Source organism: Diospyros lotus, chromosome 11 (assembly GCF_014633365.1).
Source record: "Diospyros lotus cultivar Yz01 chromosome 11, ASM1463336v1, whole genome shotgun sequence".
Classification (NCBI taxonomy): domain Eukaryota; kingdom Viridiplantae; phylum Streptophyta; class Magnoliopsida; order Ericales; family Ebenaceae; genus Diospyros; species Diospyros lotus.
In genome coordinates, this window is record NC_068348.1 from 15,879,663 (window position 1) to 15,902,619 (window position 22,957).

At 43.3% G+C, this 22,957-nt stretch overlaps 2 protein-coding genes across 3 annotated transcripts; one reads left to right on the forward strand and one right to left on the reverse strand.

Moving 5' to 3' along the window:
* The first annotated feature begins 625 nt into the window (after positions 1–625).
* LOC127813660 (uncharacterized) lies at positions 626–6,050 on the forward strand. Of its 2 annotated transcripts, none has more exons than XM_052354750.1 (3): positions 626–891; positions 964–1,053; positions 4,897–6,050. In XM_052354750.1, the coding sequence occupies exon 3, from the start codon at positions 4,919–4,921 to the stop codon at positions 5,828–5,830; it is 912 nt and encodes a 303-aa protein (XP_052210710.1). In that variant the 5' UTR covers positions 626–891; positions 964–1,053; positions 4,897–4,918; the 3' UTR covers positions 5,831–6,050. The 2 variants fall into 2 exon arrangements, with proteins under 2 accessions (XP_052210710.1, XP_052210711.1); XM_052354751.1 differs by having other exon boundaries at positions 1,003–1,053.
* A 5,526-nt stretch (positions 6,051–11,576) lies between these two features.
* Positions 11,577–12,416, reverse strand: LOC127812745 (uncharacterized). The gene has a single exon (XM_052353267.1). It carries the CDS (start codon positions 12,414–12,416, stop codon positions 11,577–11,579), a length of 840 nt encoding a protein of 279 aa, XP_052209227.1.
* Positions 12,417–22,957: the final 10,541 nt, after the last annotated feature.

Consider the following 22,957-nt stretch of genomic DNA (forward strand, 5'->3'; position numbering starts at 1 on the left):
TTTTTATAATAAAATTGAAGATCAAATCTAAATAAAATTAGAAAGGGAATATATCTTGATTAGAGAAAGAATACTCCCGTCTCTAAATAGAGATGGAGGTAGAAATTCATCTTTCAATGGTTAGTGACGCCACATTCTAATGTGATTGATTTTTTTTGTCAATAATTCAGTTTTGAACTATTTAAATATAGAATTTAAGTTATTTAGAGATGAAAATTTTCAATTTCTAAACTCAATTATTTTTGTAAGGGGAGGGCCAGTCATCACATGGAAGACATCTTGACCCACACTATGAAAAATATTTATGAGCATGGTTCCATAGGGGTATAGCTCAAGTCCTTGGGCCCATGTCTTGACCATATGCTTGGTTATGTCCCCAATGGGGCACCTAAGAAAACTCACGTTTGAACTATCCTATAAAGACTCTCTATTCTCTTGCAATAGATACGCTCTCCAATCCATTCTCTCGTGACAAATACATATTAACACCTTTCCTACTAATTGTTCTTAGGGCCGGACCTATAGGGAGGCCCATGAGGTGGTTGTCTCGGGCCCATAAATTTTGTCATTTTTGGGGGCCCATAAATTTTTTCCAAGCCCACCCCCAAGCAGTGCCTTCTGCAAAAACCCTACTCCCTCTCTGGCTCTCTCGCGGCTTGCCCTCCCCCTAGCCCTCGCTCTCGCTCGCTGCCTCACCCTCGCCCTTTCTCTCACCTCTCGCTTGACGCTTGCTCGATCGCGCTCGCGGCTCGCCCTCGCCTCTCAGTCGGTAGCTGGGGAGGTCGCATCAATGGCTACTAGCTCTGGCTCTTTAACTCTTGCTCTCGCTGGGTGACTGGGTCGCTCGCCTCTCTACATTGCCATTGGGACACTTTGGTTCAATCTTTTGAGGTTTGGTTCAATCTTTGGTGTTGTGTTCTGTTCGGGTTCAAATTCAATACCAGTGACAAAAAAATCTTTTAGGTCAATCTTTGGTGTTGTGTTCTTGTTCTTGGCAAGCAGGCAGTGGCCAGTGGGGCATCCCTTCATACTCTAGAGATAAAAAGACTAGAGGTAAGTTAATTTATTTGATTATGTTCTATTTGGTGTGTATTTTTATTTTATTTTGGCTAATTGGCCCTTGAATCCCATAATCTTACACTGTTATTGCAACATTTTAAGTGTGAGACATGATAGTTTAAAGTTTTAATTATTGCAACTGATGTTGCTGGAGAATTGGGCAGACCGCAATACTAGACATTCCCCTGCAAGCTCGAGGGGTTATTCTTCTTGGTATGTTCGGATGATTCAAGGGCCCATTTTTAAAGTTTTAAACCCTAATCTTAAAATTAGGGTTTAAGAAAACCTCAAAGTTGGAGTAGAACCAAAAACGGTTGATTACAAAGTCCCTTGGAAGACTATTTATACTAGGTTACTAATCCTTGATCGCATAGGAATCCTAGTCCTTCATCACCAGGAATCCATCGAATCTAAGGAATCTATCCTTTTTCAAAAGTCACATGTTACTCTCATGACTAGTCATTAAAACAAATAAATAAAAAAGTATTTAAAACCTAATAACTTAAATACTAAGCATAATGAAACAAATAAAAATAAATAGAAACACTAATAACAAAAAACAGCTCCTGCATCATTATTCCTCTCCAAATTTTAGCTCTTGCTTTTAAAAATATCAACAACCTGACAACAAAAGCCCTTTTTAAAAAATTAAAACAGATTCTCACCTCCCCAGCAAGGGTCAAGAACATTTTCAGTGACAACCTATTGACAATACAAGAAGTTCCTAGCTTATACCAAAATCAGAAGGCAAGAATTGTATCCTTGTGGTGGTACATCGATTCACTAAGTTTGCCCATTTTATAGGCCTATCACACCCTTTTTCAGCACAGGAGGTGGCAAGATTATTTTTGGATTCGATGATTAGTTTGCATGGGGTGCCTCAGACCATAGTCTCTGATAGAGACATGGTCTTTCATGGGTGTCAATCTCCATATGTCTATCGCGTATGATCTGGAAACTAGCGGCCAAATGGAATGGGTAAATCAATGCTTAGAAACGTACCTATGATGCTTTTGTTTTATACAGCCTCGGGCACGACACAGGTGGTTATCCTTAGCACAGTGGTGGTATAATTCATGTTACCACAGCTCCATCAAAATGTCCCCCTTTCAGGCCTCGTATGGTTATAAACCACCACTGGTGCCAGCCACCTTAGAATCCGCATCTGTAGTCGCTTTAGACGACTATTTACAGCAACAACAGGAGGTTTTACAGGTGCTTCGCAGGGAGTTGGCCATGGCTTAGAACCGGATGAAATAATTTGCTGATCACAGGTGAAGTGAAAGGGACTGCAGCTAAGATATCCCCACCAAAGGTCTATTACTCATAGACCGGTTTCTAAACTAAGTCCTAAGTTTTTTGGTCCCTTTCCCATTGTGGCCAAATTCGGGACTGCAGCTTATAAGCTCTAACAGCCTGCCAATTCTCACATACGTCCTGTATTTCATGTCTCCTTGCTCAAGAAATCAGCGGGTACCCAACTGGTTAATCCTACTTTACTTGCCTATGTATCCGATGCTTCCCCACCAGTGGAACCAGCCCTCATCTTGTATAAGCGGGTAATTCACAAACAAGGGGCCCATATCAATCAAGTGTTTCCAATGTGCTCACCTCCATCCGGAGAACAACACCTAGGAATACCTCCCTGATTTGCTCCAGCAAGTTCCTCAAGCAGTTCAGCTTCTTTCCATTTCTTGAGGACAAGAAATTTAGTTAGAGAGAGGGGGGGGGGGGGGGGGTAATTGTCAGGACCCTAGGTTATGATAGGGGTAATTCTGTCTTTTTCTTATACAATGTAAGGTTGTTATGCTATTGTACCTGGACTGCTACTCAAGTTGTACCTTGGCAGTTATTTTGTGCCAATGAATAGCTATAAAAGCTATCCTAAAGGAATGAGAACGGTACAGAAAAAGCATATTCTCTGAAACAGAATTCCTTCTCTTTATCCCAAATTCTCTTTCTCGATCCTTCTCTTTCTCCCGAATCCCTCTGTTCTTCTCTCCCTCTTTGCATCCTTTTCTCCCAAAGTTCCTAAAATCTACTCAAAATTACCTGTCAAGCCCAGGGGGCTTGACAATCACATGGCCGAGTATTATTGTGTTGTTAGTTATGAATTAAAAGATCTCCCTTTTTTCTTTGCAATTCTCCCTTTCTTTCTCTCGGTTTCTCTTTCATTTTTCACTCTATTTCTTCCTCGTTCTGTTTGTTCTCCCCCATTTCTATCTCTATTTCTCCTACTCTTTTGATTATATCTTAGAAGTAAACCTAGTTAGGAGGGATTAGCTAAATTTGGAGCTAATGCCTTCAAAGACTTCTGTCCTTGCTGACCTATGTTTAAGCTAGGGCTCATTAGAGAGAACCCTTCGATCTCTTGCACACAAGTATGTGGAAAAAGGAATTTATTATTCTGATTGTTTTCTCAATACCCTCAAGAGAATTATTTATAAGGAAACCTAAAAGACTCCTACAGGACACTGTACACTGCTAGCAACCGAATTTGAAGAAGTCTCCTACCATACAAGGACTCCTAGTAGTAATGAAAAGCCGACAATTGACAAAATAGGAATAAGAAGAATAACTCTAATCTAATCCTTAACCACTCGGAATAGGCATAGCCTATTCAGTTTTGAGCTTATTGTTCCTACACATAAGTTTTATGAATTGGAGGTCTAGGGTTCTCGGTCATAACAAGAGACCTTTTCATTCCTAGCTAGTGAAAAATAGAAAGTTGTGTTAAATGAAGAAACATAGCTTCTTCAACTAAGGAACATTCTTCCATTTGGAGTAGAGGTCCTAGAAATATGGGAAGTTCCGGAGTTGGATGGTGCAGATCTTAGTGATCCTGAAATTTTGAATGTCTGTTTTTTAAGTTCTTTCTTTTTAGGTTCTTGCACTTGCTCTAGTGGCTGGCAAACTCCATTCAACAGGGGCTCCAGGTACTTGCCTCAATCTCAGCAAGTTATTGGTACAATCCTCAAATTCAATTTTCAGAAATACCCTTCTTGTCATTGTAGTTCCGTTTCTTCCTATTCTAATGACCGTCATTATTATTATTATCCTCATCATCTCCTCATCGTGATCTACTCAAAGTGGTAGATAGAGATCTAAATTTCTAATTTAAAAGGCTACTGCCATTTTATTGAAATTTATATGCCTGTAGAATAGTTTAGTTTGAAGCATATTTATTTTCTTCAATAGTTTTCTGTGGAGGTAGGAGTGCAAGGTTTCTGGTTTCGTTCTTCCTGCTTTACTTTGTTTTTTTTTTTTGGGAAAAAAGATCAAGTTGGCCCTTGAATTTTTTTTTGGGGTCAATTTAGCTCATTTTTGAAAAGTTCAGGGGTGAATTTGAGCCAAAAAGGGAGTTCAAGGGCTAAACTGATCAAAATCAAAAAGTTGGTGGGCAACTTTGGTCCTTTTTTCCCTTTTTTTGCGTGCATTTTTCCTATTGACATCAAATCAATGGAGAGCAGAGAGTAGAGGAAGAATAACAGAGAAGAAGAGAGTGATAAAGTAGAAGACTAGAGAAAGAAAGTAGGGAGAGACATAGGAGGACAGGAGCGAAAAAGCTGATGAAGAACTTGGTGCATATATCCAGAGGGAGAAAGAAGATAGGGGGGGGGGGGGGGGGGAACCAATATTTTATATTCAGTTTAAAATCTTGATATCTAATCATTCCTTACATTACATTTGCAATGTGTATATCTAATCCTACCAACGACTAATTTCCAAAACAATCTAACTAGAATACTAATTCTTGTATGTGTTATCTATCATATGATTAATGTTGTACTTTATGTCTCCCTTCCTTTTTATTTATTTATTTATTTTTGCTTGCAGGAGGAACCACGGCCAGGATTTGATGAGTGTTGCTTCTACTTCTGGGGGCATAAGGGCAGCGTTGTCACATTGTGTACAAGAAGTAAGAACCTATGATTATCATCACTACCTCTGCCTTCTTGAACTCCCTCCGAACATGCGGAAGGCTGCCTTTGCTCTCCGTGCCTTTAATGTTGAAACAGCCAGGGCCATGGATGTTGCTTCTGATCCCAAAATTGGCCTTATGCGCCTGCTTTGGTGGCAAGAAGCTATAGATAAGATCTTTGCCAACAAATTAATTGAGCACCCAACGGCGCAGGCCCTGTCATACCTAATATCTGAGCATAGAATTAGCAAGAGTTGGCTTAAGAGATCTGTTGAGGCCCGTATAAATGATGCAAAAAGACAGGTTGATGACATCCCAAAAACTGTTGAAGAGTTGGAGCAATATGCTGAGGACACGGTGTCGACTATTTTGTACATGACTCTTCAAGCAGGCGGTATCAAGTCCACTGCAGCTGATCATGCGGCTTCACATGTTGGCAAGGCTAGCGGTCTTCTTCTGCTGCTTAAGTCGCTGCCATATCACGCTAGCCGCAGCCATCATTTTTCTTACATTCCGGCTCAAGTAGCAGCCAAACACGGTTTGTTGGATAACCAGGGAGGTCAACCACAGATTCGCATGGATTCAAGAGAGGGCCTGTGTGATGCAGTTTTTGAAATGGCATCTGTAGCTAATGCGCATCTCCAGAAGGCTCGGGAGCTAGCTGGAACAGTGCCAATGGAAGCTCGTCCAGTGCTGTTGCCAGCTGTGCCTGCCCAAGTTGTTCTAGACTCGCTTACTCGTGCGCATTTTGATGTCTTTGATCCAAGAATGAGAAGAGGGGTTCTGGGTGTCCCTCCTTTGTGGTACCACTTGAAGCTAAAGTGGCATTCATGGAGGGGTAAGTACTGACTTTGACTCCAGAAGGGCTTCCACAAGCCAAGAGAATGTTAATTTTGTTTGATGACATTCTTTAATCTTGAACACACCATTATTTGTATCTTGATACTAAGTTATGTTTTGGTGATATCACGCCGGGCATATTCTTGAAAGCTGTATTAAAGAGTAGTTGGGGAATGTGAAGAGGAAAGCACAATCTTTGCAATATATTTCAAAGGAATTTATTGTTTCATGACTGATATGCCTATTGATTGGGGTCCTATCTAGCCTTTGAAAAAAAAAACAAAAAAATGGAGTTTGGTGTGTTGTTTTCGTTTTGGAAAAAAGTAGCATGATTTTTATTCTTCAAGAAAAACACCAAAATGTTTTTATATTCAAGTTTTTCGTTCCTTTGATTCACACTAATGGTGGAGTTTCTTATTTCTAGGCAAAGTCATACAAATATCCTTTTTAAGAGTTCTCTCAAAGTGACTTGTATCACAAGACACTTGGTTCTAGGATTGACTCTAGATCTAGATTGAGATTTATTTAAAGAGTATATTAGACCCATGTGAAAGATTTGATCTAAATAATCGAATCTTATCCCAGATCTGATAATTTATATGACATGATCATAGTCTTTTATGAGCTTTATTGTATACATATATAAAGGCACAAATTCAAAGAGTTAGATATATCATTTATTGCTTATTATTACTTTGCCCCACTTTTGGTATTGAGATTGATTTGATTGTCAAAAGTTATACCACGAGATAGACTTGCCCTCGTTTTTGTAGGATGAGTAGATTTTGGACAAACTCGGGATCAAGGAAAGCTACCAGGCACACTTAGCTTGGGATAAACCCGATGGTGATCAGCTCCAACCATCATCATTTGGCATCTATTATGGGGTTGACTTTCGAAGTCTTTATCTATACGTGCTTATCTTCTAAGCCCACTTACTCATCTACTAAGCCTTGCTAGGCTCGTCCTCATCACACAACATTCCACCTTGATGGATACCTCTTATGCAAATTGGGTATTATCATGAGAACTTGAGTCACACTAAAGCTTAGATTTCCATTGTCTTGGATAACTCGCTGAATCTAGGGAACAACCCTCCTCTAATGGATTGGGTGACCCAGTTAGAAGGCCAAATCTAACACTTAATCGAGTTGCTCACTAGTTTTCTCAAGCAACAAAGAATGAGAGGTACTTGCCAAGAAGTTGAGCACTCTCAGTATCAGCATGATGATAGCCATTCATGGAGAGACGATTGCCATTATTCCTATGAAGAATGATAGAAAGAGCATCGTCACTCCCAAAGGGATGATTGAATTTTCTAGAGGGACAAACATCGACACCTTTACAAGGAGGGTCATTGACATTCTTAGAGAGAGGAGTGCGAGCACTGATGCTCTGAGGTTGAGGATTCAATATCTTCCCAAACTTGAGAAAGGGAGACTTCTTAGGAAAGGCATCTCTAACAAACTGAGAAGATGATGACTTAGATGGAAAATAGGAAGGGGAGGGAATCTTATGACGAGGCTCTTCTCAACCACTTAGTTGAGCCATCATGGTTGAGATTCCCCCTAAGAGGTTTTGGATCCCAGCCATCAAGCTTTATGATGGCACCACCAACCCTTCCAACCATATAGGGCTCTTAAACTCCCACGTGTTGGTCCAAGCTGCATTGGATGGATTGCGGTGGCGAGCCTTGCCAACCACCTTAGAGAGAATTCTTGGTATTGTTATTCTAGATTGCCTAATTGTTCCATCCACAACTTTAAGAAGCTAAAGGTGAGCTTCCTCGCTTACTTCGCACCCCCGAGGTGCTTCAAGAAGACAACAACGACTTTAGTTAATATCCAACAAGGGGCAATGAGTACTTGAGGTATTACATTTGTTCAATGAAGACACCCTCTGCATTAAGGACTTTGACCAATGCATATCGCATTCTAGAACAACCTAAGGATGTCCATGAAAGGAAATGAGGGCCCGAGGCCAAAAACCAACCACGTGTGGATCATTGCAAGGATCTATCGCTTTTAAAACATTTTTCAAAACCAAAACATACATTATAGTAGTAGAAAAGCAGAAGAAAAAAATGAACCTTACAAGACTCGATAAACTTCATGCATATGCATTAAAAGAAAAACCATGCCATAGGGGGTTTTTCGATATACCTTATAACAAAGGTTGGTGCTGATTGTCCAAAGAAAGCTCCCCATCCTTGCTATCCCACCGATCATCTCCCACGAATAATCCGCTACGCTAGGAAACCACCTTGCCTCTTTAAGTGTGGAAGACCTAGTCAGTCCACGCTTGAGATGCTCACGGAACCCTCCAACGGAGTCATGCTAGGACCTTCTCGATGGAGGTGACCCGAAGCTATTCTGAGGTCTTTTCTTGGTTACTTCTTAGCTATCCAATAACTGGATCAATGGGAGAATCAGGAGAAGTTGCACTAGCCAAGCTTGGGGCAAGAACAAGCAATGGTTGCAGCAAAAAGGAAGAAAAATGAGAGCCGACACTAGCTAAAGCTTGGATGAAGAACCAATAGAAGAAGGAAGATAAATTGAGGGCTGCACTCATGAGAGAGCTTTCTCTTTTCCTAAAATCCCTCCTAAATTTATCTCCTTACCCCTAGCTTGTCGGCCACGCATCTTGTAATACCCCAAGAGTCCAGAGAAGGGTAGTATATATCGAGGATAAGTAATGAAGGAAATAACATCAGTTGGATAACTTTTGGGTTGAATGTAGGCAAAAAACTCCCGGGGTTAAGCGTGCTTGAGCTGGGGAAGCTCAAGGATGGGTGACCCTCTAGGAAGTTCGCGTAAGCCCATCAAGGTAAATTGTTCTGATCCTTCTTATCACTCGATGCAAGATGTTACAGGTGGTATCAGAGCTGACCTTTGGTGAAGATGGTCCAATGAGAATGGGGAGTGGCGGCGGGCCTCGAAGGTCTATATAAGGAGTGACTTCTGGAAAACTTCTAGGATGACGTGGCTGGGGGCGTGAGAATACCCCCGAGAGACTCTCTCAGGGGTGGGGGGTGGAGCCCCCCATTTTTCTTAGCCACGTTGCTGTGTGGTAGCATGGTAAGGGGGGAAGCACCCCCCCTTTCCCTGGCCAAGTTGTTGCGTGGTAGCGTGGGGGAAAGGGAAGCAACCCCTTTTCCTTGGCCCCTGGCCACGTTGCTACATGGCAGCGTGGGAGTGGGGAGGGAAAGGCCATAATGGCCGCTTCCATGCGGCCATGCCGCCTCTTGGCTGCATGAAGTAGCTAGGTGGCCACTTGATGGGCTGCCACGTGGCCCTTTTTTTTCTTATTTATTTTTATTATTTTAATAGGCATAACAATTGTTCCCTACTCTTTTTGTCAGGTTTCTTGAGAGGAAGAGTATTCTACCTAAAGCACTGCCATATTTTTAAGAGGTTATTTTTCCTCCTTTATTTTGTAGCAATCTCCTTCTTTACGTCTTTCGTAGCTGTCTTTGGCATTCTGCTCCTTGTGTGCCTTTATAAAAAGAGGTTTGAGCTTCTCATTTGGTCATTGTTTCAACGAGTCTTCAGCGTTTGTTGTAGCTCTGGCATTCTCATATTTCGACTCCTCATAAGCGTCAATGGCTTCAAGAAGATGCGACAGAGTTCTTCGCATGACGTGCTGAAGCTCGTACCCTTGCAGCGGTTGTCCATGCATTCAATTCTTCATTTTCTAGGAGTATAAACACAATTTCTTCATACGCTCCCAGTTCTCGAGGTGACGAGGGCTCAGAAAGATCTTCAAATCAAGTCCAGAGTGACCATATCGTTATTGGCTCATATATGTATCTACATGTTGTCAAGAGATGAATTAGCATATTGGAGAATTTTTTCAGAATCCAAGAGTGTTCGTGATGATTGTCGCTCCATTTTTTGGTTTGTCGGATTACTTGCAAAATGATGAATATGACTTCTCTTCTTGCAGGGTAACAGCTTTTGCACCCTTCGAACGTTAGGCGAAGCAGCGTAAGTCACTTCTGAGGCCACTGAAATTATGCTCCCTCGATGTATCGCAAGATAACAGTCTTATGCATTCTCATTGTCAGGATGCTTGCGAGGCAATGAGATGTTCTTACCTCCTCATCGCCAGGTTGTGAGCAGGACAATGGGCCTTTTTATTACAATGGCACGGCTCCCTAGCTTCACGTGTACATGCTCGCTGGTATTGTGAGCGTAGTGTTTACGTTTGCAATATTTTATTCTGGCGGTTAGACATGGCGCCTATGTTCGCAATTAAATAGTATAAATATTTTATTTTTGCTGTTCAGCATAACGCCTACGTCTGCGATTAGAAAGAATATACATCTTTTGTTTTCGCAATTTAGTGTATGGCTTACGTCCGCGATTAGTTTTGGTTTTTCCTTGTTGTTGGGGTATGAGCAGGGCAACAGACTTGTTGTTTTCACCTTGTGGTCGGGCTGTTAGCGAGACAACGGGTCTTTCTGTGTTTACCTTATTGTCGAGCTAATAGTAGGGCAATGGGCCGTAGGTCACCAAGCGAAGCGGTGTAGGTCGCTCACGAGGTAATAGATATTATGGCTCATTTTTGTCGGGCTTTTTGCTAGACAGTAATTTTATTTTCACCCTATTATTAAGTTGTGTGCAGGACAATGTCTTATTTTTCCCCTATTGTCGGACTACGCGGGGGACAATGGGCTTGTTATCTCCCTCGTTGCCGGGCTATGAGCAGGGCAATGGCCTTTTAACTTTCATCTTGTTATCGGGCTATGCGTAGGGTAACGGGACTTTCGTTTTAGAAAGAACCCTTCATGAAATCTAGTAGATAATAGTGGACGCAATAATGATAATTTATTTGCAAGAGTGAGTACAAGCATTTTGATGTGATTAAGCCAAATGTGCCTACGTCCACAATTTCGTTTTGGACTCACATTATTACAATACAAATAATTCTAATGAAAGACATAATACAACCTAGTCCTGCATAGCTTGTTTGGTAATCGATAAAGTCTATTCACTATGTTTCCTTTTTGTAGATGTAGCATAGCACGTGCGGGCCTTCCGTTGATCCCCTCAGACTTATCCCACTCATTGGGGTGTAGGAAATTTCATCAACAGATAGCAGGAAGAGACTACGGCTCTCATGTCATTGAGAAAGGGATGACCATAAATTAGATTGTATGCAATTGATGAGGCTTTAACCACCATAAACCAGACCTGGCGTGTTGTTCTCTAAGGATCAAAGCCCAATGTGACTGGCAACTGAATTGAACCAGCCACCAGGACAGGCTCCCATTGAAACTATATAAAGGGGAAGAGATATTTTTCAGTCGATCTTGTGAAATGTGTATTTGCTTGAATCAATTCCAATAAATAAGGTTAGCTGAACTACCACTATCTACCAAAATTCTCTCAATTGGGTGCTTTGCAATGACAGCTGAGATTACCATCGGGTCATCATGTGGAATGATTACATCTCCTCTGTCGATAGGTGTGAACATAATGGGCTCTTCATTTTCTCTGACCTCCATTACCGAATTGACTTGGTAGGCCAAACGGGTATAGGCTTTTCGGGAAGAGGTGCTATCACCAGCCAAGATTTCGTTGCCCGAAATGACGTGTATAACCTGATGTATTGGTTCATTATCCAGAGGGAGTTTTTATCTGTAGTCGCTTCCTCTCTTTTGTTGTCTTGGATTATGTATTTCTTGTGTTTCAGGTCTCTCTTCCCTTCTTTGTGGCTTCCTGTTATTTCCCTCTTCTTCTCGTACATATCTTTATAAGTTTCCTTCCCAGATAAGCATCTCAATTTGATTTTTCAACTCCCTACATTGATCAGTGGAATGACCACCAGTTCTATGGTATCGATAGTACTCATCTTGATTCTTCCCTATAGGCCGATCCACCTTTTTTGGAAGTCTGATTAGGCCTAATCCTTTTATGGCTTCCAATATCGTAGAACGAGGTTGGGTGAGCTGGGTATAGTGATTGAATTGGGGCCTGACATCATCCAGTCTTCGAGCCCTCTCTTGTCGCCGATTAAGGTCTTCTTCAATATCTCGCTCCTTTCTTTTCCGTTCCCTGTCTTCATCTATTGTCACAGTCCACATTACTTCTGTATGATGTACATATTTATTGGCCTTGGTGAACAAATCTGCCAAGGATTTTGGCAGGTCTAGAGATAAAGACTCTTGAAAAGAAGTCAGTTGCACCCCTTGCAACATGGCAGACACTGCCATCTCAATCGGTAGGTTGCGAATATCAAGTGTAGCATTTCGAAATCTGTCCACATAATGGCATAGGGTCTCTTTGCTCCCCTGCCAAATGCTAAGAAGATATGTTGCGTCTTTCTTCCTCTGACTGTTGATAATGAATGCTTTAATAAACTTCGCTTTTAACTGCCTGAATGAGGAAATGGATGCTTCGGGTAAATCATTAAACCAAGGCCGAGCATGCTCAACTAGGGTTAACGGGAAGGCCCTACACATTATCTTGTCGTCCCATCCATGGAGCATCATCAAAGACTCGTAGTTCTGCATTTGATCGTAAGAATCATCCTTGTTAGAGTAAGGAGTTATTTGGGGCATCTTAAACTTCCTTGGCAAGGGTTTTTCCATTATTTCTGCCACAAATGACAGCCTCCCTCGTTATTGCTCTTCTGAAACTGGTAATAATTTATTTTGTTGCAACACTCGCTCAATCATTTTCTTTATGTCAACTGTTTCCCGAGCACTAAATGTCGTAGAGTTATCATCAGGCCCATTATTTTACTTGGTTACGGGTTTAGAGGAATTTCGACCCCCTTCCATGGGAGTGCTAACCACTGTTCCAGAATATCTTCCCCTTTGAGGGCTTCATCTTTCTGTCTTTCGACGATCAGTTCCTTTTTTATTTCCTTGATGGGGAGAAGTTTGGGTAGGAGCCCCTCGGGTAGGAGACCTTGGTCAGTTGTTTCGAAGAGGGGCAGATTATGCACGAGAGTCGAGAATAGCCTCTTGGTAAGAGCCATTTTCTGGAACCTCTTGACGTGCCCCATTGGACGGAACTGTTTATGGTATAAACTTTCTCAAGGTAGCTAGCATTGAGGCTCGAGGAACCAAACCTTCCAATATCCCAGCCATTTCTCGAAGAGCTTGCACTCTTTCAGTATGTTGTTGTTGTAGGGCCTCGTATTCAGTCCAAGGAACGATAAATGGGATCTTTATACCTGAGTAGGGTCTTGAGAGAACATGTGAGGCAGTAAGAGGCAGCACCTGAAGTTGAACCCCCAATGGCTGAGGATGCTTTGGAAGAGGTGGTTGCTAATGAGTGAAGGATGAGTGACCCTCACGAGGAGACTGATGGGTGAGGGACGGTTTACCCCCTTGGGTGAGGGGGGGGATGTCCCTCATGGATGTGGGGTGGATGGCCCCCATGGATGAGGGGTAGCTGGCCCTCATGAGTGGATTGATGCTAATCTTCTGCCCGAGGAAGGGTTTCTCTTCGAGGTGATTGGGCACCAGGGAGAGAGTCTGACGATTACTTCGAGTTTGTGCCATGATGAAGGAGTTATTCTGTAGCTTTTTGTTTACGTTTTCCACAGACAGCGCCAATTGTTATGACACGGTTACAACAATAAATTTGTAAAAGGAGAAACTATCGATGGATGACACTTGTATGGACGATTCGAGCAATAGGTGACCCTTGTGTGGCATATCTGAGTGATGGATGAGTCTTTCGGGGGTAATAGCAGCGATGGATGAGTCTTCCGGGGGTAGCAGCAGCGATGGATGAGTCTTCCGGGGGTAGCAGCAACGATGGATGAGTATTTTGGGTAAGTTGAGAGTGATGGGATGACTTGTTGGAAAGGAAATTAGTTAGGGGCGTGAGTGAAAGTCCCTGCGCAGACCTTCTAATGCTTAAGTCAGACCCTCATAGAAGTAAAGTGCTTGAAAGCAAGAATGTAAGTGCGAGAGAAAAAGATTGCATACCGAATGAGAGGAAAAGACCCCCTATTTATAACGATAGGGGGGGCATCCATGTGTCAAGTGGCCCAATTTTCTTGGCGGATATCTCGGAGGCGGTTTTGACCGAGTCTTGCAGGGTTATCGACGCGATGGTGCATGGTCGAGAGTGCACATGAGCATACACAGGTGTGCGCTTAGAGGCGCGCATTAGGCACCCCCGAGTGACCTCCCTTGGGGGTGTGAAGTACCCCCGAGAGAGGTCTCTCGGGGGTGGGGGGGTGAAGGCCCCCATTTTTCTTAACCACGCTGCCACGTGGCAAAGGGCGTGAGAATACCCTCGAGAGACTCTCTCGGGGGTGGGGGGTAGAGCACCCTATTTCTTAGCCATGCTGTTTTGTGGCAACGTGGGGAAGGGGGAAGCAGCGCCCCTTTCCCTGGCCCCTGGCCACACTGCTACATGGTAGCGTGGGAGTGGGGAAGGAAGCGGCCAGGCCACCTCCTGGCTACATGAAGCAGCCAAGTGGCCACTTCATGGGCTGCCACATGGCCATTTTTTTTCTTATTTATTTTTATTATTTTAATAGGCATAACACACTTAAACCCTCCAAACCTTAATTAATTATCATCAAGTCGCACAAAATCTTGATTTCTCCAAAAAATAATAACGGAGAATTACTCGATAAAATTGATTTCCTCCTTTTGCCCGCACAAGACCTTTTCTTCGCCCAAAAATGCTTCAAGGTTATCTCACTTACAAAATCAGACCACCCTTAGGGTTCCTTTAACTTCTCGAATGTCCCTTACAACCATTCAGTTTAGTCAACAATTCGGGCTTATACATAAACTATTTTAGATACTATTCCCAATTTGACTACTTTCAGCGTCATTAGCCTCGCCTCGAGATGCTCACCAATCTCGATCCCTCTTTCCTGGACATCCAAGTCCTAGGGCATTCTCTGCCGTTAATTCGACAATTTATTAACTTATTACTCGAAACCAACTTTTAGGCTCTTCAGACCACTCAAGGTCCTTTAAAAATAATTGGAAATCATATATTTTCCAACACCATGTAATACCGGGTATTACATCATGTCCATATGAAATTTCATAACGAACTTGGAGAATGACTCATGGAGCGACTGCATGATCAAATCAATTACTTGAAGATTCACATCCATGTGGAAATCTAGTGCATCCAACTGATATTAATCATGGATAACACATGATCTTCTACATCAACGCCTTTCCACATCTGGGCACAGAACAATCGCTTTGATATATCAAATCGAGAGGTCTTATTCAGCTCTCCATACAATTCCTTTAGATTTAAGATCATATCAGCAACAGTCCGCTTATTGACATGTTGCTTCTAAAGCTTATTGTTCATGGAGGTGAGTATAATCCTCCTAGCCCTAGAGTCGTGGTCATGCATCTCTTCCCACATGACACACTCTTCCTGACTGAACCCCCTCGAGAAGTCCATAAGAAACTAGTTGATCCAAGACTTATGTGATTCCCTCCAAATTTAAAACTGTTGTGTCGTGTAAAAATAAGGATAAAAAAATCCAAAAGAAGCTAATAAAAACTGAAATGAATGAGGATGCTGGCGGCAAAAATTGCCGCCAGCTGGCAGCCACGAGAAGCAGGCTCGCAGCTGCTGGCCGCAAGCTGCTCGCAGACGCATGCCGCGAGACTGCTGCCTCGCTGCTGTGTTTGCCGCGAGGCTACCTTGTGACTGTGTTTGCTGCGAGGCATAGTTGCCTCGCGACACTGTTTGCCGCGAGGCACAGCTGCCTTGCGGCTGTGCTTGCCGCGAGGCTTTACCGTGAGGCCTGGCTGCCTCGTGGCGGCTTCGTAACAACCTCCCCATTTTCTTTGGCTTTAATCCATTCAGTAGTCGCCACGTGTCTACAACCACCCTTGAGAATTGTGCCCTATAAATACCCAGCTACAGGACATTAATGGGGACTTTCAACTTCGGTAAAACCTGTCACTTTGAATACACTTTTACGATTTTCGTGAATAGTCATTGGGATCCGAGACTGACTTTGGCATCGGAGGGTCTTCGCGGGGGAAGATTCCCGTGAGCCCTCTAACCCATTTTTTAAGCATCAACAGGGTCAAATCCTTGTGGCAAAACCTTGTGGCGAAGCTTGTGGTGAAGCTAGTGGCGAAAGCTTGTGGTGAAACTAGTGGCTAAACCTTGTGGCGAAGCTAGTGGCAAAAGCTTGTGGCAAAGCTAGTGACAAAACCTTGTGGTGAAACTTGTGGTAAAGCTAGTGGCGAGAGCTTGTGGCAAGAGCTAGCGGCGAGACCTAGTGGCAAGAGCTAGCGGTGAGAGCTTGTGGCAAGAGCTAGTGGCGAATCCTTGCAGCGAGCATCCTAGCGGAAAACTCCCTTGAGGCGACATCTTTTATGGTAACCTAACCTCACCCGACAACAAACTCGAGTAGATCCCACATCACAAATTTTAATTATTGTATTTTGGAAACAACAATTTGACGCCGTCTGTGGGAAACGCAACGAAAAGCCAATTTCAGCACAAAATGCCGAGAGGGACAAGATTAGCCAATTGGACGAGCCCGCCTGACCCCACACGAAGGAGTGCTCATACCAGAATGGGAGCCACGAAAAGCTCCCACCAGGCGCACTCTACAGTACCAGAATTTTCAGTAGATCACCCTAACAACGAAGTGCATTCCGAGAACTTTCCTGTGCTTGAATGCAACCATACCACCGGACTGGGGGGCATGGAGCATTCAGAGCAAGGAGAAGCACACATAGCTGGATTGAGGAGATACGCGATAGGGCGAAAGGAACAAGTCCCCCATGCAGTGCCCACTAGTCAGGAACCACGCTCATTTGGACAATCTTCAATTCCAAATGGAAACCTCATGGGAACTTCAAGAATAGCTCCACCCACGATCTTACTCTCAGATTATGAACTATTGCGAAAGAATTTTGAGGAGCTGAAGAAACAGGATGACGAACTCAAAATGTCCAATGAGGAGAATATGAGAAGACTACAAGAAGTCACTACTTTGTTACGTGAACTAAGGCCAGACATTCACATTCCCCACATGGGACAAATCGATACAAGGGTAGAACATTAGAGATCCCAGGACAACCCTTCCAGAACCCCTCGGCAGGGGGCAAGAATCAGAACTCCAGGGCTGAATAGTCAAGTCCCGGAAGTAACAGACTCGAGAAGAAAAAATAGCAGGAGGGCGAGAAAAGCTCCCACGTATAGAGAGACAGCAGAAAACACCTACTCAGGAGTGCCTTACGACCTATCTCTTTTCCAAAATGAAAGGAAATAGGAAACACTTAGTGTGTCTGACATTAAACGCCTCATAGAAGAGGTGCTAGAACAGAAGCAGGTAATGATGATACCAAAGGTAACTCCCTCGAAAGGGTTCCCTCTATCTGAGGAACTCCAAAGGCGACCAGTGCAACTAGGGTTCGAACTGCCACACCTTTCGATATACATGGATGGAATGAGGTCACGAGGTGCAGGGCTTTCCCACTCTCCCTGACAGGACAAGCTCAACAGTGGTTCACCGAATTACCAGCAGGACATATATGATCATTTGAGCAGTTGAAGAAAGATTTCATAAATGCGTTCTCCGTCTATCTCCTGAAGAAGAAGAGTTCAATATATCTAATGAGCTTACAGTAGAAGACGAATGAATCCCTGAAGCAATACATCGAGCGATTCAGAGTCACGACACAGGAAGTAAGGGATCTCCCAGTCAGGTTAGCGGTGTTAGCGCTACTAAACGGAACTACATACGCCCCACTTAGAAGATCCTTAGCTTTCTCCGAGCCAAATTCTGTGACTGAGTTGTTCGATCGAGCAGAACAGTTTATCACCCAAATTGAAATTTTGGATGCAGGGGAAGGTAATAGAAGGGGAAGGAAAACCCAGCCCGAAGTGCGAAGGACCTTACAAAATCTAGAAGATGTAGACCCCAACAGGTGTACACTACCGACACCACAAAGCGAGGCGATAGGAAAAGCTTGGAACACCGTGCACCTCGAGAGGTACTTCCTGGCTTTAGCCCTAGGGGAAGGGACGAAGCACGAAACGTAGAGTCAAGCCTGTCATCAAAAGCGTTACTCGACCTGGTCAGAGGTCGGAATTGTCTTTAGTTTTCCATTGTAATAACATCCCCCGATAAATAAAAGAATATATCCCATGTATTCCCGCGGAGTAGGCAAAACTATAAGTCAAACCACGTAAAATCTGCAAGAGCCCAGATTATTTGTATGTGTCATGCAGGTATGGCGGCTCAAGCACAACTCGCTTCCAATAGGTCAAGTCACCTAGCGGCAATCTGGTGCCGATGACCACAGGTTGGCCTGGGATTACCAGAACATTCGAGGCCTATGCCCGAAGACTCACCCGGATCCCTCGTTTGAGTTCGGTGCTATGCCTTTTTGGCCAGACCCCACTCCTTGGTTGATCTGGTGCCTAGGTCTCCTGGCAAACTCGGATGTCTGGTAGGAATCCCATGTTGGACCACCGGCCAAACCCAGATTCCCTGAGGTAGACCGGCACTAAGAAGATGGAAAAGAAGTGAAGTGATCACCCGATAGCTCCAGCATAAGACCGTTCCCGAAGGTTAAGTCGCCTAGTGGCAATCTGGTGCCGATGACCACGAGCTGGCCCGGGATCACTAGAGGATCCGATGCCTATGCCTGCAGACTTACCCGGATCCCTCGTTTGAGTTCGGTGCTATGCCTTGTTGGCTAGACCTGGCTCCTTGGTTGATCTGGCGCCTAGGTCTCCCGGCAAACTCGGATGCCTGGTAGGAATCCTGCACTGAGCCACTGGCCAAACCCAGATTCCCTGAGGTAGACTGGCCCAAGGAAGGCATGAAAAGACAACAACCCTATGACAGCTCTGCCATGACCTCGCTTATCGAAGTTGAGTCATCCAGTTGCAATCTGGCGCCTATGACCACGAGTCGGCCCGGGATTACCAGAACATCCGATGCCTATGCCCGCAGATTCACCCAGATCCCTCATTTGAGTTCGGTGCTATGCCTTTTTGACTAGACCCGACTCCTTGGTTGATCCGGTGCCTAAGTCTCCCGGCAAACTCAGATGTTTGGTAGAAATCCTGTGTTGGATCACTGGCCAAACCCAGATTCCCTGAGATAGGCTAACCCCGAAAGACGGACATGGAGAACATAATAGTTAGAGCTCTATAATCCATCATAAGATTGTCGGATGCTCCGGAGACTGTGCCCGTAGGCTCGTCGGGATCCATTGATTGAGTCCGGTGCTATGCTCCCGAGCTAGACCCGACTCCTTAGTTGATTCGACGCCTAGACCTCCCGGCAAGCTTGGACACCCGATAAGAATTCCACAGTGAAGTCTATCTATCAAGGGTATGGCTGCCTAGAGATAATCTGGTACCTAAAGCCCTTGGCTGGCGTTAGATCCTCGAGCATCCTGGAACCTTCGATCGAATTCGGGTGCTAAACCCGACTCTTTGGCTGATATTATACTCTTCAATTTTGTCTAAAGGCAAAACAGAAGAGTGGGGGGCAATTGTTGTGCCGTGTAAAAATAAGGATAAAAAAAATCTAAAAAACGCTAATAAAAACTGAAATGAATGAGGATGCTAGCGGCAAAAATTACCGTCAGCTGGCAGCCTTGCAGCCGCGAGAAGTAGGCTTGCAGCTGCTGGCCGCAAGCTGCTCGCGGCAAGCGTCGCGAGACTGCTGCCTCACGACTGTGTTTGCCGTAAGGTTGCCTCGCGGCCGTGTTTGCTGCGAGGCATAGTCGCCTCGCGGCACTGTTTGCCGCGAGGCACAGCTGCCTTGCGGCTGTGCTTGTCGCGAGGCTTTGCCACGAGGCCCGGCTGCCTCATGGCGGCTTCGTAACAACCTCCCCATTTTCTTTGGCTTTAATCCATTCAGTAATCGCCACATGTCGACAACCACCCTTGAGAATCGTGCCCTATAAATACTCAGCTATAAGACATTAATGGGGACTTCCAACTTCGGTAAAACTTGTCACTTTGAATACACTTTTACGATTTTCGTGAATAGTCATTGGGATCCGAGACTGACTTTGGCATCGGAGGGTCTTCGCGGGGGAAGATTCCCACGAGCCCTCTAACCCATTTTTTAAGCATCAACAGGATCAAATCCTTGTGGCAAAACCTTGTGGTGAAGCCATGTGGCGAATCTTGTGGTGAAACTAGTGGCCAAACCTTGTGGCGAAGCTAGTGACAAAACCTTGTGGCGAAACTAGTAGCGAGAGCTTGTGGCAAGAGCTAGCAGCGAGAGCTTGTGGCAAGAGCTAGTGGTGAATCCTTGCAGCGAGCATCCTAGCGGAAAACTCCCTTGAGGTGACATCTTTTACGACAACCTAACCTCACCCGACAACAAACTCGAGTGGACCCCACATCACAAATTTTAATTGTTGTATTTTGGCAACAACAAAAACCAATTTTAAATTACTGAGCCAATCTATAAAATTAGGTCCTGTCAAAACGATTTTGTCTAGACTAGGGATGTAGAAAAGAGACAAGGAGTTGTCTCTTTGATCACCAGCTACGAATCTTCCATCGAGATTTGCGTTCACCACCTTGGGAAGTATAGGTTTGAAATATTAGTGAGAGGTACCTTTAATTCAAGACTGAAATTAATTGTACTTTCAAGATAATCACACTAACAAACTTTAAATTCTTTTGCAGCTAAATCTCTCTTAAAATGGAAAATGAATCAAACTCATTTTCTCGAGAGACATACATATATGCAAACATACATAAGTCTTGAACAATAGGCAATACTCAAAAATTTTGTGATATTTTGGTAAATAAATGTTTTGATGGAAATATGAAATTTCGTGGAAATTGATATCAAAATACCCTGAATAAGTGATCGAATTAACTGTAGAGAGTACCCTGGATATTAGATATCTAAGGAAAAGGTTATGTGGTTAACGAGTGTCTCGAGACAGGATTTATGGCATTAAAAGAAATTAGGACGAAGATAGTTTCCGATATAGTTAAGTTATAGTCTAAAAGATTGAATAATGGTAAGGGACTTTCGAAAACTCAACGGAATCCTAAGAAGGTTCATATTTTGCAAAAGGAACAACCTTTAAATGGTTTCAGGATGAAACAAAAAGTGTTTGCAATCAAAACATGCATTCAGGCCTAAGTATAATTTTTAATTCTAGTTGAAAATGGATTGAAAATGATTTCTTTTTTTCTTTCAAATTTGTTGGGCCAATTGAGAAACATGGGACTTAGGGGTTCAAGTTGCAAAATATCAAAAATTAAGGAGTTGAAATGAGGGCCAAAATGGCATTTGGAATAAGCTTGGGGGGTGAAAGTGTAATTTTTCAAACTTGCAGTGTGAACGCAGCAACAAGTGGCTGCCGCACGTAGAGCCAAATTCGGCGATGGGACAGCCAGATCTTGCCATAGATATGGACATCATTGGCCTAGGAAGCTTATGGGAGAAATAATAGCCGGTGATTGGTCGAGGGATGGCCGGGTTTCGCCTATAAATAAGTCGAGGGTTTCAAGGTTTTGGAGCATCAAATTGCTCGTGTTTTCAGGTGATTTTGAGAGATTCTTTAGAGGGCTTTTGCTCCTTGTGACTTGGAGAGAATTTTTAGAGAATTTGGGGAGATTTCATGTAGTTTTGAATGCGTTTCAAGCTTGGTCGAAAAATCAAGTAGGGTCGCTGGAGCTGGACTATAATTGATTGATTTGGGGCATTTTCGATGAAGTTTTTGGGAAACCAATGGTACCTTTGGGACTAACTTGAAGTGTACTTCAAGGTTGTGGAGAAAGATCGACCATCAGAAGAGGTTCCAGATTATCGACGACTAAGTGATTGCTGGAGAAGACAAGGCACGTGCATCACATGTGAATCCCATGTGTAGCATCACGTGTCTAGCGCATGAGGGCGCGTGAAGCCCGGGGTAAGTTTGGAATTTTTTTTTTTAGAATTTAAATAAAATTATTTTATGAATTATGGTGGAGAAAAATTTGAGAAAAACCTTGAAGAGGTATTTATTTTGGAATTATGGAGGAAAAATAGGAAGAAAATAAGGAGAAATTATGAAAAAATAGATGTTGATATTCTTTTGAATAAATATGATGTCCAGGCATCGTTAAGCCTTGAGGCTGAGAAATAGTACGATTATTTGAGTCCTGACACGAAGAGCAAGATTGACATGAGAATCGAGATATTCTGAGTTACATTCAATGTGAGAATTTCTACTTCAAACTTGGTTGATTGTGGGTGGTTCGACTTTATACTTGATTTGATTTCATACAAATGATTTAACTTGTGAATGGTTGTTTTCATATGGGAGGTTGGTCCCAAAATTTTTTATACCTATGCATTGAATTTCGTGCATTAAAATACATGCATTGGAATGTTGATTTTATATGATGCATGGTATGTGATAGTGGCATTGTCATATTTATGTGTTGTCCATGTAGAATGTGGGATGTCAACCGGAGTATAGCCTTGAGTGATAACACTCGGGATGCGCGCCAAGGATTAATGCTATGTGACCCACTTGTGACGGGACTAAGGTGGACGCCACCCTATGGTACTCAAGTGGCGGGGCTGAGAGTGGACACCATCCTGAATGTTGGCTCAAGTGGCGGGCCTGAGAGTAAACACTACCCTATATATGCCTTTGAGAAATAGCATTATTGCCAAAATAGTGAACGTTGATTCCGAGGATAATGCTAATGTGATCTTTTTGTGGCCAAGGTTGTGTTGAGATCCGGGATGCTTTTGAGTGGAAACGTAATACCTGATATGATAGTGGGGTGATACTCGGGTTCATGCGTTGATGTTGCCCTTCTTAAGAAGGATTGCGTTATGTCAATGTGTTAATGTGGTTGTGTTGCCTATAGAGAGATTACTTTTTCCCTAGGGTATGGGCTAAACGTTGTATGGGATTCTTTTCAGTTGAGACATGTTGGGATATCTCAGTATGTCATGGTCTTGCATATATTTATGAAAATGTTTTGAACTCTAGCTTAGATGATTCAACATCTAATTTGGACTATATCCCTGTAATATTCAAACGTTTTAGGTGAAAGTAGCGACACTAAGGGAAAAGAGGTTTTTGAGATGTAGCCGTTATTTACATATTAAATCTATAGTAGGTCTTTGATTATGTGCGAGATATTCAATTGTCATGTATTTTGTTTTGAAGAT